The 16,974-nt window shown below is 45.2% G+C and overlaps 1 protein-coding gene across 2 annotated transcripts in view; it reads left to right on the top strand.

Moving 5' to 3' along the window:
* LOC143832209 (lateral signaling target protein 2 homolog) overlaps nucleotides 1–16,974 on the top strand; it is a 48,785-nt gene that overhangs the window by 24,028 nt on the left and 7,783 nt on the right. The window contains exons 1-9 of one of the 2 annotated variants that reach the window (XM_077326239.1): nucleotides 3,580–3,679; nucleotides 6,094–6,234; nucleotides 8,868–9,005; nucleotides 12,898–13,100; nucleotides 13,192–13,281; nucleotides 13,541–13,630; nucleotides 15,398–15,499; nucleotides 16,127–16,279; nucleotides 16,830–16,966. In XM_077326239.1, coding sequence (XP_077182354.1) covers nucleotides 8,898–9,005; nucleotides 12,898–13,100; nucleotides 13,192–13,281; nucleotides 13,541–13,630; nucleotides 15,398–15,499; nucleotides 16,127–16,279; nucleotides 16,830–16,966 — 883 coding nt within the window. In that variant the 5' untranslated portion in view covers nucleotides 3,580–3,679; nucleotides 6,094–6,234; nucleotides 8,868–8,897. Of the gene's footprint in view, nucleotides 1–3,579; nucleotides 3,680–6,093; nucleotides 6,235–8,867; nucleotides 9,006–12,897; nucleotides 13,101–13,191; nucleotides 13,282–13,540; nucleotides 13,631–15,397; nucleotides 15,500–16,126; nucleotides 16,280–16,829; nucleotides 16,967–16,974 lie in introns of those variants that run through there. The other variant, XM_077326238.1, reaches the window with a different exon arrangement.

A 16,974-nucleotide genomic window follows, 5' to 3' on the forward strand; every position in this document is an offset into this window, starting at 1 on the left:
CCAACTGCAAATTACCTCAGAACCCTGACAGAGCTGGCAGGAGGCTGCAGAGTGCGCCCCCTCCCCCCCTTCAGGCCTGTTGGGAAGGAGCCTCTGACAGGCCCTGACTGAGTGAAGGAGGCCTTTCCAAGAGCAACGCAGGGGAGCCTGAGGGCCTTCCTTTTGAGGGGGGGGGGGACTTTCCCCTTCTGCCTGACAGGGAGGCCACAGAAAAGCCCCTTCTCACTTAAAATACTGCTGTGCCCCGGAGGTTAGACACAGCCAAACCATGTGTCTTTCTTCTCTGCAACACTCTGCAGATTTTAGGTCACTGCACAGCCTTATTCTGCAGAGGAAACTGGCTCTTTTGTCTCCTGTTTCATCTGCACAACAGCCCTGTGCAGTAGGCCTCAAGTCTTTCAATTCAACAACAACCTGTGTGGGAAGCCTTAAATGTTTCTTCTCTACCATAAACCTGTCCAAAGTAGCCCTTTCTGTCTGAGGAGCTGATCTTTATACTCTGCAGGTGAGGAGCTTTCCAGGGCACACCTGTAGGTTGGCTATCCCTGAGTTGGAAATATTCCTGGAGGTTTGGAGGTAGGACTTCAAAATCATATAATGCCTCAGAATCCAGCCTTTAAATGAGCCATTTTTGCCTGCAGTTGGTAGGGAGTGGTGCAGGAGTGTCCCTCCTGGCCTATGGGTTGTGGCCGGCCCTTACCAGCAACTGTTTGTATTCTGGGGCGCAGACAGGCAGACCAGCATCAGTCCTGTGAGTCTGGAAAGTGCAGGAAGATCTAAATAAATATTTACAGCCTGAAACTGTAAATAGAGAACAAGTAAATGTCTGGAGACACATAGTAACTGAAATGACTTATTGGCCTGGCAAATAAAAAAAACAGTATAAAAAACCTTACTAAGGTCAACACTGCTATGCACAGAGAGTCTTCCTCTTAGGGTTGCCAGCTTCCCTGTGAGGCTCGCTACCCCACTTCCCTCATGTAGAGTCTGCTATGGGGAGAGAAAGGGAAGACGATTGGAAAATGCTTTGAGACACCTGAGGCCTGCTGGGTCACTGCGGCCCATTCCCAGTTCTCTCAGATCTCTCACAACCCCACATACCTCACAGGTTGACTATTGTGGAGAGACGAATGGAAAAGGTGTTTGTAAACCACTTTGAGACTCCTTTGGGTAGTAAGCAATAGGGTACAAAAATCCGTTCTTCTAAGGAGCATTCGTGTTCTATGTAAATGTTCTAAAATGTTTATGTAAACCGCCCAGAGCCGTAGGGAAGGGCGGTATAAAAATCTAAATAAATAAATAAACCATGAAAGAAGCATGTGGGCACATAACATTTTACCAACAGTGAAAACATGGGAGACAGAAGGAACAGGGTGGACACCTGTGTACGGTGACTATCCCATGTGTATTAGGGCAGAGGGGCATTTCGGTGAATGTGGCCTAATTCACACAAGAAGGGAAATGACGCAGAACTGGGAGGAATTGGTTGCCATGTAATCTTCCCCTAAGAAGAGTCTCCAGTCTGATTTTCCCTTCACTTATCTGAGGACATGGCTCTTGAAAGCTCATCTGTAACCACTATGCAAAAATTCCCAAAGGTCAGTCCTCTCCCACACTCAACGAACATTCCACACCACAGGTTCTTGAAACCCATATCTCCATACCCATACCCTCATTTGCCACCACACCACCACAACCTCCCACACAACACACACATTCAACCCCATGCCCTTACAGACTGGACAACTCCTCCCCTTCCTCTTCCCACTGCCAAGCTCTAGCGCCCGTTGTATTCTTGGATACAACGGGCTTTGCCCCTAGTAACTTCTATAATTTCTAACACAAAACCATAGGGAGGTCAGATTGGGTTCAGATCATGTAAAGGGTATCTGGGGGACCAACAGGTATTATTGGGTCAGTCAGCCTCAAGCGAATGCCTGGTGGAGAATCTCCATTTTACTGGCCCTGTAGAATTGTGGAAGGGCCCTGATCTCTTCAGGGAGCTCATTCCACCTGGTGGGGGCCAGGACAGAGAAAGCTCTGTGTCAGGTGCTCATTCCGTTCTAACCAGGTGCCTTTTCAAATCCCCTCTCTGATCTTTCCAGGTCACTCTGATTGCTGCTTCCCTCCTACCTTTTCTCCCTCTCTCCGGCAGGCTTCGCTTAGAGGTATAAAGAACATAAGTCTCCCTGATCACTGCCTTCCTCCCCCCATTTCAGAGCGGTGGGATCCAGTGTTCCGCTTTAAAATGTTAAAAACATGAGCAAACGGTCCAGCCTGCTTGGCTCCAGCATTTAGCACCCGGCTGGGTTCAAACACTTCCCATTGGGAAAGGTTGTCTGGCTCTCCCATTGATGGGGGGGTGGGGGAGGTTCTACTCATGTGCCTATAAAACCTGGGTCCGATCTAAGAGCAGCATCACAGTCAATTTTCCTGTTCCATGTATTGCCTTAGCTGAGTGTTCGTCTGGGTTTCCTGCCTTTAATAAAACTAACTTTCTTGTGAAATGCCGGGTGTCGGTAGTCACTGAGTTGGGATATCAAGGACTGCACTATTTACTGGGTTTGTGACACTCTGGCCCTGGTTGAGGTCCGACACACTTTGGGGCCAGGGATCATCAGGCAGGTGAAGCTGGTGGAGCATAAGGCTCTTTGGGGGGTATAGGTAGAGACGGTCTATCAGATACACTGGGCCCAGACCGTGTATGGCCTTGAAGGTGATCACCAAAACCTTGAGCCTTATCCAGAATTCAACTGGGAGCCAGTGGAGTTGTTGGAGTGCTAACTGGATGTGTGACCTCCATGGTGTATTTGTAAGGATCCTGGCTGTGGCATTCTGGACCAGTTGTAGTTTCTAGGTCAAGGTTAATGAAAGGCCTCCATAGAGCAAGTTGCAGAAGTCTAGTCTAGAGGTGACCGTTGCATGGATCACTGCAGCTAGATGTTCTGTGGCCAAGTAGGGCACTAGTTGTTTGGTTTGGTATAGATTATAGAAAGCCTGCCACGCTACTCTCGTGACCTATGCCTCCATGGAAAGGGAGGCGTGCTTCCTTGCTTGGACCCTTCCTGCTCAGCCACCAGACCTCCATCTTTGAAGGGTTGAGCTTCAGATGACTCTGCTTGAGCTACCTTATCACCACTTCCAGGCATCTGGTTAAGGTTCAGGGGAAGAATTAGGGCAGCCATCCATCAAGAGGAAGAGCTGGCTGTCATCTGTGTATTTATGACATCCCAGCCCAAACTTCGATACCAGCTGAGCAAGAGGGCACATTAAGATGTCAGATAGGATTGGAGAGAGGACTATTCCCCGTGGAACTCCACATGTAAGCTGGTAGCAGCTAGGTACTCTATCTCCTATAGTGACCCTCTGTCTGTAACCCTGGAGAATGGAGAGCAGCCATTTAAGGGCTGTCCCCTGTATCCTGATGTTGGCGAGTTGGTGAGATGAAAGCTATGTTAAACATTGTTGAAAGGTCTAGTAGTACAAGCAGCACCAACTCGCCTTGCTCTAACTGGTGGTGAAGGTCATCCATCAGGGTGACTTGCACAATTTCTACCCCATTGCCAGGCCAGAAACCCGACTAGAATGGTTCAAGGGCTGAAGTTTCCTTCAGGAATGCTGATATTTGGTCTGCAGTAGCCCTTTCAACCAACTCCCCCAGAAACCAAGTGCACGACAGGTCAGTAGTTGTCTGGCTCCTGCAGGTCCAGAGATGTTTTTTTCAGCAATGGGCACACCACTGCCTCTTTTAGTCCTTCCAGGAATTTTACCATTGAGAAGGAGAGGTTATTTTCTGGAGAGGTACTCCTGTTTTTTGTCAGTTGTTTTTAGGAGCCATTATGGGCATGGGTCTACTGGGCAAGTGGTTGGTCTCATTGCAGTTAGCATCCTGTCCACTTCAGCTAACGAGTCATCTGAAGTAACTCAGTGTTCTCTCCAGAGATGGCCAAGGGGCCTCTAGTTCACTATCTATGTCCAGGATGGGAGGGAGGCTATGGAGGAGAGTTGAGATTTTGTCTGCCAAATGGCTCACAAATGCCTCTCAGCTGACTATTGTTTTGGTGCCCTTCATCAAGGGCAATGAAGGATCAAACTATCCTAAATAATTGTGCTGGGTGTGAGTTTGCTGACGCGATGGGATTAGACTAAAAGTTGCATTTTACTGACTTGACCGCCATCTCATTGGCTTTCATCTGCATTCTATAAGATGTTCTTGATTCTTTGTCATGAGTCTTCCTCCAAACTCACTTTACTTGTCTCAGTTCTTGTTTCTTCTTTTGGAGCTCCTCAATATACCAGGGCCCCCGCTTGAGACGAGAACAGAGAGGATGTTGAGGAGCTATCTCATCAATGGTGGTCAGCATTCTGTCATGCCAGTCACTGACTAGTTCATTTAGAGAAGTACAGGGGGGCATTGGATCCCATAGAATGTTCAGGAATCTAATTGGATCCATAAGTCTCTGCAGGTGAGCTAAAATCTGTTTGGCACCCAACTGAGGAGGAGTTGGCAGCATTAGCAGAGCCTTCAACCCTGCACTGAAAATGAGATCCAGGATGTGGCCTGCCTGACGGGTAGGACCAACAACAAATTGTGAGAGTCCTATTGTCTCCGTGGGTGACACTAGGTCTATCTTATTTCCAGAGGACGGCCATTCTGCAGGGGCATTAAAGTCCCCATGAATCAGTAGTCTGTGGAACTGTAACGTCCAGGCAGCAACCGCCTGCAGCAGGGCTGGCAGGGCATCTGGTGGAGTGTTGGGGCATGCAGTAAACCAGCCAGATGGCCACAGTCTCAGTTGTGCCCTATCTCAGGCCAACAAATTGAATTCCTGGAATTGACAGCACAGGGAGTACTCTAGAAGAAAAATCCTCAGGGATTAGGATTGCCACTCCTCCCCACCCCACAGTCCACAACTGATGGTGGATGGCAGGGGCTAGTTATTTAAGGGTGACTGTTTCGCCCTCCCTGGTGTGTCTGTCGTTCCTTCGTTCCTTCTCTTTCTTGATTGCTTGATCGCTTGATAGATATTCCACTGTGTCTTCAGATTGTAGTTCTGTTAGAGGATTAGCAATTTTAAAAGATTATTTAGGATCTCATAAATGGTTAATGCATTTTAAAATTAGTTTGTGTTTATAGTCCAGGCATGCAGCTATGTTTTCAGAGTTCCAGAGCACATGGTGCCCTGGGTATTTGAAGTTGGGATTAATTTTTGTTGAAACAAAGTAGTTTTACTTCATTTTGTTGAGATCCGAGAAGCCCAATGAACTCTGGTACCCTGTTCCACACTCACCTTCTTCTGTGCATTTGGGCCCTTAGAAAACAGTGCTGTCAGGCAGTTCTCTTCCTATTTGGGTTGCCAACTTCCAGGTGGTGACTGGACATTTCCTGGGATTACAACTGATCTCTGTGACAGAGATTGATTCACCTGGAGAAAATGGCAGCTTTGGAAGGTGGATGTAATGGCATACCCCACTGAAGGCGGCTGTTATGGCATACCCCAAATCCTATCCTCCCAATATCTCCAGGAATTTCCCAATCCAGAGCTGGCAGCCCTATTTTGTATGCGTGCTGTCTTTCTTCTCACATTTTCCCAGTATATTATAGTTGTGCTCTTTTTGAAAATATGGGTTACCTGACATTCCAGATCTTGATTCTCCCCTCTGAAGCAGGACCCTGTGGCTTGGGTCCTATGAATTAGTTCCATGTACACTAGTCTCTCCCACAGAGCTTAGAACCATAGCTTCTGTTTGAAAAAGAAGAGTTGGGTTTTATATTCTGCTTTTCACTATCCGAAGGAGTCTCAAAGTGGCTTACAATTGCCTTCCCTTCCTCTCCTTACAACAGAGACTGTGTGAGGTAGATGAAGCTAAGAGAGCCCTGGCATTACTGTGCTATGAGAATAACTCTGGCAGGGCTGTGATGAGCCCAAGGTCACCCAGCTTGTTGCATATGGAGGAGTGGAGAATCAAACCCAGCTCACCAAATTAGAAACCACTGCTCCTAACCACAACACCCACCTGGCTCCTTTCTCATCTTAACCCCTCTTGTAAAGTCCGGCACTGACTTACCCAACCTTGTTGTTCTCTGTTCAGCGTTCTGATCCCAGACTGCTGTCACAGTTCTTCTATGCTGATGAGAGAGTGACTCGAGTGGTAACCGAGATCAATTGTCTGGATGTGGAGACAGACCCTCAGCGGTATCTGGTGCTACTAAATCAGCTGCACCTTAGTCAGGTAAGATGGGGAGATTTCATGGCATGACAAATGCTAGGCTGTCACAGTGCCTAGAAATTTCACAGTGGCATCTAGTTTTGTCAGCAATGATTTTATTGTATTCTCAGTTCATGTACAAAGTTTATTCATAATTTCACTTTTGAATGCCTATTAATGTATGATATAAAAATGCATTATGCATAAAGATCTCATTACTGGTTCTCTGAATGGTGTAAAATTAACATAATGATTGATGATTTTTGCGGTGGGGCGTGGAGATTGATTCATTTGTAAACCGGTTGCTTTTTATACTGGCTCCAATATTCAAATAACTGGAATTTTTCAAAGTAATAATACAAATGTGGGAAATTGGGGAGCAGTTAGGTTACATTTAGAAGTGAATTTTTTGTCATAGTGATGACAACCATGGTTACCCCCACCTTATGGAATAGCCTGGCAATGAGATCTGCAAATCTCCCAGTCTCCTGGCCTTCCACAAACTATGTAGAACTGAATTATTCAGGAGGGCTCTTCTGCACAGATCATAGGGATGCTGATACACTGTTCAAAACAGTTCACAAATGTACTTGGATAAATGATTAGGAACTGTGGTCTATATAACTGTACGTAGCTTATTGTAAATAGGATCCTGTCATGTAATTTTCGTACTGCTTAATGTGTTAATGCTTATACTGTGCTTCAGTTCTTTCTGGCTATACTCCACCACATCAACTTCCCTCAGGTCAGCAGGGGTTTCTGTGCATGCCAACCTACAAATGAGCAAAATCAACAATGTCCTTACTGTGCATTTTCTGTTGAGGCCCCCATAATATAGTGGTTATTGAATCTCCAGTTTTGTTGTTTGTGCTGATTCACCATACATAATTTACCTTGAGTCCCTGTGAGAAAGATGGATATGAGGCAAAGCACCCCTGATTTCTCCCAGAGGGTTAATGTATATAGTAGCAGATGCATTCCATCTTGCAGGGCTTATCATTTTCAAGTCCAGAGTAAGGAATCAGATAATGGTGTCATCACAAGAACCTGTGAGTCACAGGAAGGGAGGGGGATAATCTGGAGTGATTTTTCTGGAGGGTGCTAGGTCCTGGTTGGTTAATTATCACTACCTGACCTCAGTTAGCCAGAACATTGCAAGTGGGCTAAGAAATGTAAGGAGGAGACTAGCTTGGATTCCAATGGACTAAAGGCTTTGACTATGATCTGCTTATTTGCAAAGGTATAGCAGTGTAGAAAATGCTTGAGCTAGGGCCTTTGATTTCAAGACTGTAAGATTGTGCCATCTTATACAATTCTCCAATGTGTTACTTGAACAGGTTTTTCTTGTTTTCTGTGTTGCACAATTTTAGAGTTGTGTATCGCAAATAAATTAACATGTATTTTGAGAATTATTCTAATAAACTTTACATATATTTTTACAAAGACCATTTTTCTTTTGCAGACTACCTCCTTGACAGGGGACTATAAATAAAAATATATGATATAACACTTTTGTCATAGTTTTAATAAAATTATGAGAAATGAGAAAGATCCTAGGATTTGGTTTTATCGTAGCAATAATTAGAAAAAATGATCATTAAAATACGAAGCTCTGAATTCTGAAAACTGAGTCTGACTCCTAAATTTTTGGGCTGGCTCCTAAGGCCAATGAAGATTGGTGCAGTTAAGCAGTATAGTTGTGATGAGATCTGGAGACTGGTTTGAAAGCACAGTATGAATGCTGAACTCAACTCAAAATTCAAAATGAATGTAACTGTTATTTCTCTCGATGGGGCTCTGTAACTGAAAGTGATCCTTGCTAGATGAAAAAGTGACTAAAAACAGTTTCAGATGGAAAAATGCAGTTGAGCTCCCAGAGGGCATCTGTTAATGTCTTGCTGAACCCATGGAGCAATGAGTACTGTTCAGAAAGGCTCAGATTGCAAAGTATATATAAACTAGGAGGAAAGTCCATTTAAAAAATGGGCCTTGGAAAGGGCCTCCCTCAGCCCCCACCTCCAGCTTGCCGGCAGGGCAAGGGGCCATGGAAAGAAGCCTTCGTGGGGCAAACGGCTAGGGGAAGCCCCCCCCCCCAGCGCTCTCAGACGCAGGAAACTGTGAGCCGTGGATGGGACCCTCCACGCTGGCCAGGAAGCTTCTGGCAGTGAGGCTGGGTGAGCGGCTCAAGGATGTGGCTGCTCCAGGGGCCAGCCACATCCAGAATGGCCCGCTGGAGCAGAAGCACCGGCCGGATAGCAGGTTCCTGTGTCCCGAACAGTGGCCGGACAGCACCATCCAGATGGCCATTTCACAAATATATAGAGGAACTGTGGTAAGGATGACAGAATATAGCCTGCTCACCATGGCTTTGCAAATATTTGTACATCCCATTGATGAAGTTGCAAAAGTATCTTGGAAGTTTCTCATCCTTGATTCCAGGGGGAAAAAGTTGACGTGGATCACTCTTGGTAGGTGGAGCAGCTATATTCTAAAGTCTTCTTCACTTCCTGTCAGCACAGAATTTTGTTCCTCTGTTTGACCATGCAGATGCCAAAACCTGCCTTGCCTTTCTGGGCCAATGTGGCCGCCTGCATAACAATTCATTTGGTATCTCTGAAATGTGCTGCATGTGCTAATGCCTCTTCCCATTCTGCCAGGCTGAACTGTTAGCCATCATAGAGCAGATAATGGATGAGTGCATCCCCAAGGAACGTCATGGTCGTGACTATGTCATCAAATTCCCTGAAGACCTCCTAGTAGACAGTCTCCGGAATCACATGCTGTTTGCTGCTGAGGTGAGCTATGAGGTGTGATAACACTGTTGTATGTGTTGTGATGAACTGGAAGAACTGGCCAACCTGTGTTTCATTGCACATGAATGGTACTTGAATGTGAAGGGCTGAAATAGTATGTAATTAGATTCTTTGATTAGCTGATACTGCCTCATGCTCTTCCATTAACAATAACTTAAATTGCTCTTAGATTCAGCTGGGTAGTAGTTTTGGTCTGAAGCAGCAGAACAAAGTTTGAGTCCAGTGGCACCTTTAAGACTGACTGTTTTATTTAAAGCAAGCACACACCCCTTCCAATATGCAATGTTTGAGGAGAACTGAAGTGTGCTTGCATACAAAAGATTATATCTTGAATAATACTTTGTTGCTCTTAAAAGTGTCACCGAATTCAAACTTTGTTCTTAAATTTCACTTGTTATACAATCCCGGGAACCTCCTGGACAGATGACAGATGACAGTTGAACCTTGATGCAACATTGTTGCCTTGCTTACTGAGATATGTTGTTGTTGTTGTTGTTGTTGTTATGTGCGAAGTCGTGTCTGATCCATCGCGACCCCATGGACAATGATCCTCCAGGCCTTCCTGTCCTCTACCATTCCCCGGAGTCCATTTAAGTTTGCACCTACTGCTTCAGTGACTCCATCCAGCCACCTCATTCTCTGTCGTCCCCTTCTTCTTTTGCCCTCGATCGCTCCCAGCATTAGGCTCTTCTCCAGGGAGTCCTTCCTTCTCATGAGGTGGCCAAAGTATTTGAGTTTCATCTTCAGGATCTGGCCTTCTAAAGAGCAGTCAGGGTTGATCTCCTCTAGGACTGACCGGTTTGTTTGCCTTGCAGTCCAAGGGACTCGCAAGAGTCTTCTCCAGCACCAGAGTTCAAAAGCCTCAATTCTTTGACGCTCAGCCTTCCTTATGGTCCAACTTTCGCAGCCATACATTGCAACTGGGAATACCATAGCCTTGACTAAACGCACTTTTGTTGGCAGGGTGATGTCTCTGCTTTTTAGGATGCTGTCTAGATTTGCCATAGCTTTCCTCCCCAGGAGCAAGCGTCTTTTGATTTCTTTGCTGCAGTCCCCATCTGCAGTGATCTTGGAGCCCAGGAAAATAAAATCTGTCACTATCTCCATTTCTTCCCCATCTATTTGCCAGGAATTGAGAGGGCCGGATGCCATGATCTTTGTTTTCTTGATGTTGAGTTTCAAGCCAACTTTTGCACTCTCCTCCTTCACCTGCATCAACAGGCTCTTTAGTTCCTCTTCACTTTCTGCCATTAAAGTGGTATCATCTGCATATCTGAGGTTGTTGATATTTCTCCCTGCAATCTTGATCCCAATTTGTGACTCCTCTAATCCCGCATTTCTCATGATGTGCTCTGCATACAAGTTAAATAGGCAAGGCGACAGTATACAGCCTTGCCGAACTCCTTTCTCAATTTTGAACCAGTAAGTGATTACATGTTCAGTTCTCACTGTTGCTTCTTGACCTGCATATAAATTTCTCAAGAGACAAATAAGATGCTCTGGTATTCCCATCTCTTTAAGAACTTGCCACAATTTGTTGTGCTCCACACAATCAAAGGCTTTAGCATAGTCAATGAAGCAGAAGTAGACGTTCTTCTGGTACTCCCTAGCTTTCTCCATGATCCAGTGTATGTTGGCAATTTGATCTCTAGTTCCTCTGCCTCTTCGAAATCCTGCCTGTACTTCTGGAAGTTTTCGGTCCACATATTGCTGGAGCCTAGCTTGTAGGATTTTGAGCATAACTTTGCTAGCATGAGAAATTAGTGCAATGGTGCGGTAGTTTGAACATTCTTTGGCATTGCCCTTCTTTGGGATTGGAATATAAACTGACCTTTTCCAATCCTGTGGCCATTGTTGAGTTTTCCAAATTTGCTGGCATATTGAGTGTAGCACTTTTACTGCATCGTCTTTTAAGACTTTGAATAGTTCAACTGGAATGCTGTCACCACGACTAGCTTTATTGTTGCTCAGACTTCCTAAGGCCCATTTGACTTCACATTCCAGGATGTCTGGCTCCAGGTCAGTAACTACCCCACTGTGGTCATCAGGGATGTTAAGCTCGCTCTAGTATAGTTGTTCTGTATAATTTTGCCACCTTTGTTTAATCTCTTCTGCTTCTGTGAGGTCCCTACCATTTTGGTCCCTTATCATACCCAACTTTGCATGAAACGTTCTCTTCATATCTCCAATTTTCTTGAAAAGATCTCTGGTCCTCCCCATTCTATTGTTTTCTTCTATTTGTTTGCACTGTTCATTTAAGAAGGCATTCTTATCTCTTCTAGCTTTTCTCTGGAATTCTGCATTCAATTGGGTGTATCTTTCTCTTTCTCCCTTGCCTTTCACTTCCCTTCTCTCCTTAGCTATTTGTAAAGCTTCCTCAGACAGCCATTTTGATTTCTTGCATTTCTTTTTCTTTGGGATGGTTTTAGTTGCTACCTCTTGTACAATGTCGCGAACCTCCGTCCATAGTTCTTCAGGCACTCTGTCTATCAGATCTAATTCCTTAAATCTATTTGTCACCTCTACTGTATATTCGTCGGGGATATGATTTAGTTCGTACCTGAGTGGCCTAGTGCTTTTCCCTACTTTCTTCAATTTAAGCCTAAATTTTGCAACAAGAAGCTCATGATCTGAACCACAATCAGCTCCTGGTCTTATTTTTATTGACTGGATAGAACTTCTCCATCTTTGGCTGCAGAGCACATAGTCAATCTGATTTCTGTGTTGACCGTCTGGTGATGTCCATGTGTAGAGTCGTCTCTTGGGTTGTTGGAAAAGAGTGTTTGCTATGACCATTCTATTCTCTTGACAAAATTCTACCAGCCTGTGCCCTGCTTCATTTTGTACTCCAAGGCCAAACTTGCCTGTTATCCCGGTTATCTTTTGGCTTCCTACTTTAGCATTCCAATCCCCCATGATGATAAGCACATCATTTTTTGGCGTTGCTTCTAGAAGGTGTTGTAGGGCTTCATAGAACTGATCAACTTCATCCTCTTCAGCAGCAGTGGTTGGGGCATAGATCTGGATCACTGTGATGTTGAATGGTTTGCCTTGGATTCGAACTGAGATCATTCTGTCATTTTGGGGATTGTATCCCAAGACTGCTTTTCCTACTCTCTTATTGATTATGAAGGCTACTCCATTTCTTCTGCGAGATTCTTGTCCACAGTAGTATACCTGATGGTCATCTGAATTAAATTCACCTATTCCTGTCCATTTTAGTTCACTGATTCCTAAAATGTCGATGTTCAGTCTTGTCATTTCTTGTTTGACCACGTCCAGCTTACCTTGATTCATGGATCTGATGTTCCAGGTTCCTATGGAATAAAAATCTTTACAGCATCGGACTGTCTTTTCGCCACCAGTTACTTCCACAACTGAGCGTCCTTTCGGCTTTGGCCCAGTCGCTTCATTCATTCTGGCGCTACTCGTACTAGCCGTCTGCTCATCCCCAGTAGCATATTGGACACCTTCCGACCTGAGGGGCTCATCTTCCGGCGTCATATCGTTATGCCTATTGGAACTGTCCATAGAGTTTTCATGGCAAAGATACTGGAGTGGTTTGCCATTTCCTTCTCCAGTGGATCACCTTTTGTCAGAGCTCTCAGCTATGACCTGTCCGTCTTGGGTGGCCCTGCACGGTATAGCTCATAGCTTCACTGAACTATGCAAGCCCCCTTGCCACAACAAGGCAGCTATCCTTGAAGGGGGTACTGAGATATACTCCACATCTAATTTTGGAGTTCATAAGTAATGCAATTGCTGGAAGGCAATTGAAACCAAACCCTGAAATAGACTGTAAAAAAGAGGAGGTGGGGAGGGTTACCCAGAAGGCAGGGTGTTCTCCTGATCAATCCATGTGTTCCCCCTTCAGTGTTTGATGGCACGCACCTATATCGATGTGGAGGAGGCTGATGGAGTGCGCCTTCGACCTCTGGCCAAGGATCTGCTGGGCAGCTTAGAACTCGTACGGACAGTGCTCCGGGAGCAAAGCCTGAGCCAGCACGGTCCTTACTCGGAGCCTGTTCGTAGAGCACTGGTTCGCTTTGATATACTCTTTGCAGAGTTTGAACTAAGGTGTGTATTAAGCTGTCTTAGTACTGGTTATTATTCCAGAGTACGGAGCAGATTATACTGAACTGGATTTCACCATATGTCTGTTTTCCAGCTACGTGTCTTCCTTGGTTTCAGTGAAGTCACCTGAAGAGATCTATAGCCAACAGGAGATTGTTGTGCTCTTCTGCGAAACTGTGGCCAGGTGAGGATTTTGTCTCTTTTCAGAGCCTCTCATTTGTGGCTTGAAAAATGCTTGAACAAGCACTGTCTATTTTTGTGTTGGAAGAAGACAACGCCTTATAAAACAAACCTGCCAAAACTCTGTTTGATATGGGAAATTTGGCTCAAGCTATTTCCAAGATAATTAGCTGCTTGGAGTGAGGTTATACAGACAGCTGCTAGTCATGTAGTCCACACCCTTCTTTTCTCATTCTTTGAACTTCCCTCTCTCACTCATCTAGAGCTCTGAAGCTTGGCTACTTGACGCAGGAGATGATTGATGGCTATGAGCCACAGTTGATGTTCACAATTCCCCGCCTGGCCATTATTAGGTATGTGGTTTTACTAGTCGTGGTGTGGTTGAGAGCAGATCTTCACAGCTCAAGATTTCTGAAATGTTTGTCCTGTCATATCTGGTTCTTGATGCAGGCAAGACAGGTATATTTCAAGCCAATTTACACTGTGTAAACTGAGTATTTAGGACTGGAGATGGTAAACTCAGTTTTATGTACTTTATTCCACCTTACTTTAAGGCAAGGTTTTACCCATTCAGAATGTGTAGTGTGAAAAATTTTAAGTAAGACAATTGGTATTATTGGAAAATTCTTGTATATTTGCAGATGTACAACATTGTAGGCATATTTTTATTGTATATAATCTGTAAACCGCTCGGGGAGCAGTATAAATAAAACAGTAAGGCTAAAGGGGGGTGGGCTGAGTCCAGGACAGAAAACAGGGGCCAATGATTGGGCCCTTGGCCCCGGACTGACAAGAATTCCAGCTAGTTGGGTGAGGGGCCAATCAGAAGGCGTGAGGCAAAACACCTTCCGATTAGGCCCTCACCAGGACAGACCAGAGTTCCGCGCCTCCTGACCCGCCCACCCAGCCCAGCCAGGGGCAATCTGGAGACATCGCTGCCAGTCTGCTCCTGACCACTGCAGGGAGAGGAGGTCAGTAGGGCTGCCAAGGGGGATGAGAACAGAGGCTTGGATAGGCTGCGCCAGCCCGTTTCTCCCCAAGGCTGCCCTGACTGTTCATGTCCAACTGCAAATTGCCTCAGAACCCTGACAGAGCTGGCAGAAGGCTGGAAAGTGCGCCCCCTCCCCCTCCCCCCTTCAGGCCTGCTGCGAAGGAGCTTCTGACGGCCCCTGCAGGGGAGCCTCAGGGCATGGGGATGGGCATTCCTTTTGAGGGGGGATTTCTCCTTCTGCCAAACGGCTGACGGGGATGCCACAGAAAAGCCCCTTCTTACTTAAAATACACAGCCAAGCCATGTGTATTTCTTCTTTGAACTCTCTGCAGATTTGAGGCCACTGCACAACATTATTCTGCAGACGAAACTGGATGCTGTTGCGGAGGTTCTTTTGTTTCCTGTTTTGTCTGCACAACAACCCTGTGCACTAGGCCTCAAATCTTTCAATTCAACAACAACCTGTGTGGGAGGCCTTAAATGTTTCTTTTCTACCACAACCCTGTCCAAAATAGCCCTTTCTGCCTGGGGGGCTGATCTTTATACTCTGCAGATGAGCTGTAATTCCAGGAGCTCTCCAGGCCCCACCTGGAAGTTGGCTACCCCTGGGTTGGAAATATTCCTTGAGTTTTGGAGGTGGGACTTCAAAATTGTACAATGCCTTGAGTCCAGCCTTCAAAGAGGCCGTGGGTGCACTTCTGGGCCCGCCCCCCCAAAAAAAGCACACCTAGTGCCTGTTGTTTTTACAAGTACAATGGGCTTGGTCCCTAGTGTGTATAATAAAACACTATTAAGTAGTTCAGTGTTATAAAGTTTAATTCAAAATTCAAGTATGCAGTTAGTGCTATTGTGACTATGAAAATATCACCCTTTCTTGTGTTTGCTACAAAATTGATTTCCTATTTTCATTCTGTTTTCTCCTTCCTCTCAGGCAGCAAAAAGTAAAGTAGGTGTGCTAATGTAGCATAGAATTACAGCAGTTTGCCGCACTTCTTTTATTACTGGATTGTATCCAATCAGTCCAGCTTTAGCATTGGAATGCATCCAAAATACTTTGTACAGCAGGACATTTCCTACTTCTGAGCCATTTTTTCTACCTCTGAACCATCTTTTTTTACTTTATATACAGTGGGCTTCTGATTTACCCCGATGGACCCCTCAACTTGGAACGAAAACCCGAGGAGATATCCAGAGTCTTCAGTCCTTTCTATGTCTTGCTTAGAAAGATCAGGTATGTGAATGAATGTGAAACAACCTTCCTGCACAAGAACTTTGGTGAAATTTTACAAGGATCAGGGGGGTTGGTTCATCTCAGGAATGGTGTAAGAGAGCAAGCTAAGCCTCAAGCTGTTTGTTCAGCAGAATCATATGGAGATGTCTTTCCTAGATTGAACTGCTTTGTATCACAGGTGGCAGGTCTTGAATGCCTCTGCTAGGACCTCATAGAAAGGTTCTTCTCCCTTTCTGTACTGGCAGAGCATTCAAAGCTGCTATTTCTGCAGTGAAAAGTCCTAGAAATTCTTTACAACATGATTTTATTGAAAGTATAATCCCAGTTAAGTGCATCCATGCTTTCTCTTGAAAACAAGGCATGATTTGCATGGATGAAAGTGGGATGTTTGAGGAGGCCAATGTATGCTTGCTGGAGAGAGATGAACCATTAAGTTGCCTTGCTGTGTTGCCAACCTCTAACAAGTCCCTTGATGCTGAGGTTTGGCTTTTGCAGTACACTTAAGGCCCTACCAGAAGATAAGCTTATCTCTCTTTCCGATTATTGTGTATGCTTAGATCAGTCCTGGAGGGTTGCTCATGTGTGCTCTCTATTGTGTTCTCTTTTTGAAAATCCTCTCTGTTACAGAGACCTGCTATATGTGCTGTCCAAGGAAGAGCTTTACATATTGGAGAAACGTGTCCTGAATGAATGTGCTACTGATTCACAGACCTCCTATGAGGTGGACCCTGCCGACTTCAGGAGCTCTGTGGCTCCACATGTTTGCTTATCTGTCCCAAGGTATGGAGCAGAAGTCCCCCTGTACACATGCACACACACACACCCTGGGACTGTTTGCTGCTTTACATTCTGAACTTCTCAGCACAATTATTTGGACGCTGAAGGGGAATTGGACAATAGCTCAAGTAACATGACTTCCTCTTTGACTCCCAAACGAAGACTGGCAGATTGGTCTCAGTGTTTTTAGTAGTGAAGCTCTGCCATGGTAAGAATCAAAGATCCCTAGCAAGAGCTGGAGGCAATAAAAGCAGTAGGCAGTCAGGTTATAGTAATTGAAAGACCAGGAGGCTTATTTGAGTCACAGTAATGCCTGTGACAAATCTCAGGATTCAAAGGTTCACTCAGAAGGTGAAAGAGAAATGAGTGAATGTTCTCTGACCCAAAGCTAGGGTGGACATATTGATATGAGTTCCGTTGGAAAAATCCCCTTTTCCCTGGCAGTTTTCTTAAGGGACAGACACTTAGGACAGGTGCCTGGACAAAATGGGGGATGGGGTTAAAGATAGGAGAAAGTAGTGCCTTTTTATCTTTGTTCTGTTTTTCTTAACAGGCATCCTGTGCGGGAGACTAAGAGCATCCAGGCAGAAGCTGTTGTTGATGTTTCATGGCACCCCCGGTGGTTGGAACTGCGAGCCCGTTACAGAAGCACTGAGGATATGATCCACACATTATTTGTCTGTATATCTGGTAAGTAC

Source organism: Paroedura picta, chromosome 3, assembly GCF_049243985.1.
Source record: "Paroedura picta isolate Pp20150507F chromosome 3, Ppicta_v3.0, whole genome shotgun sequence".
Classification (NCBI taxonomy): domain Eukaryota; kingdom Metazoa; phylum Chordata; class Lepidosauria; order Squamata; family Gekkonidae; genus Paroedura; species Paroedura picta.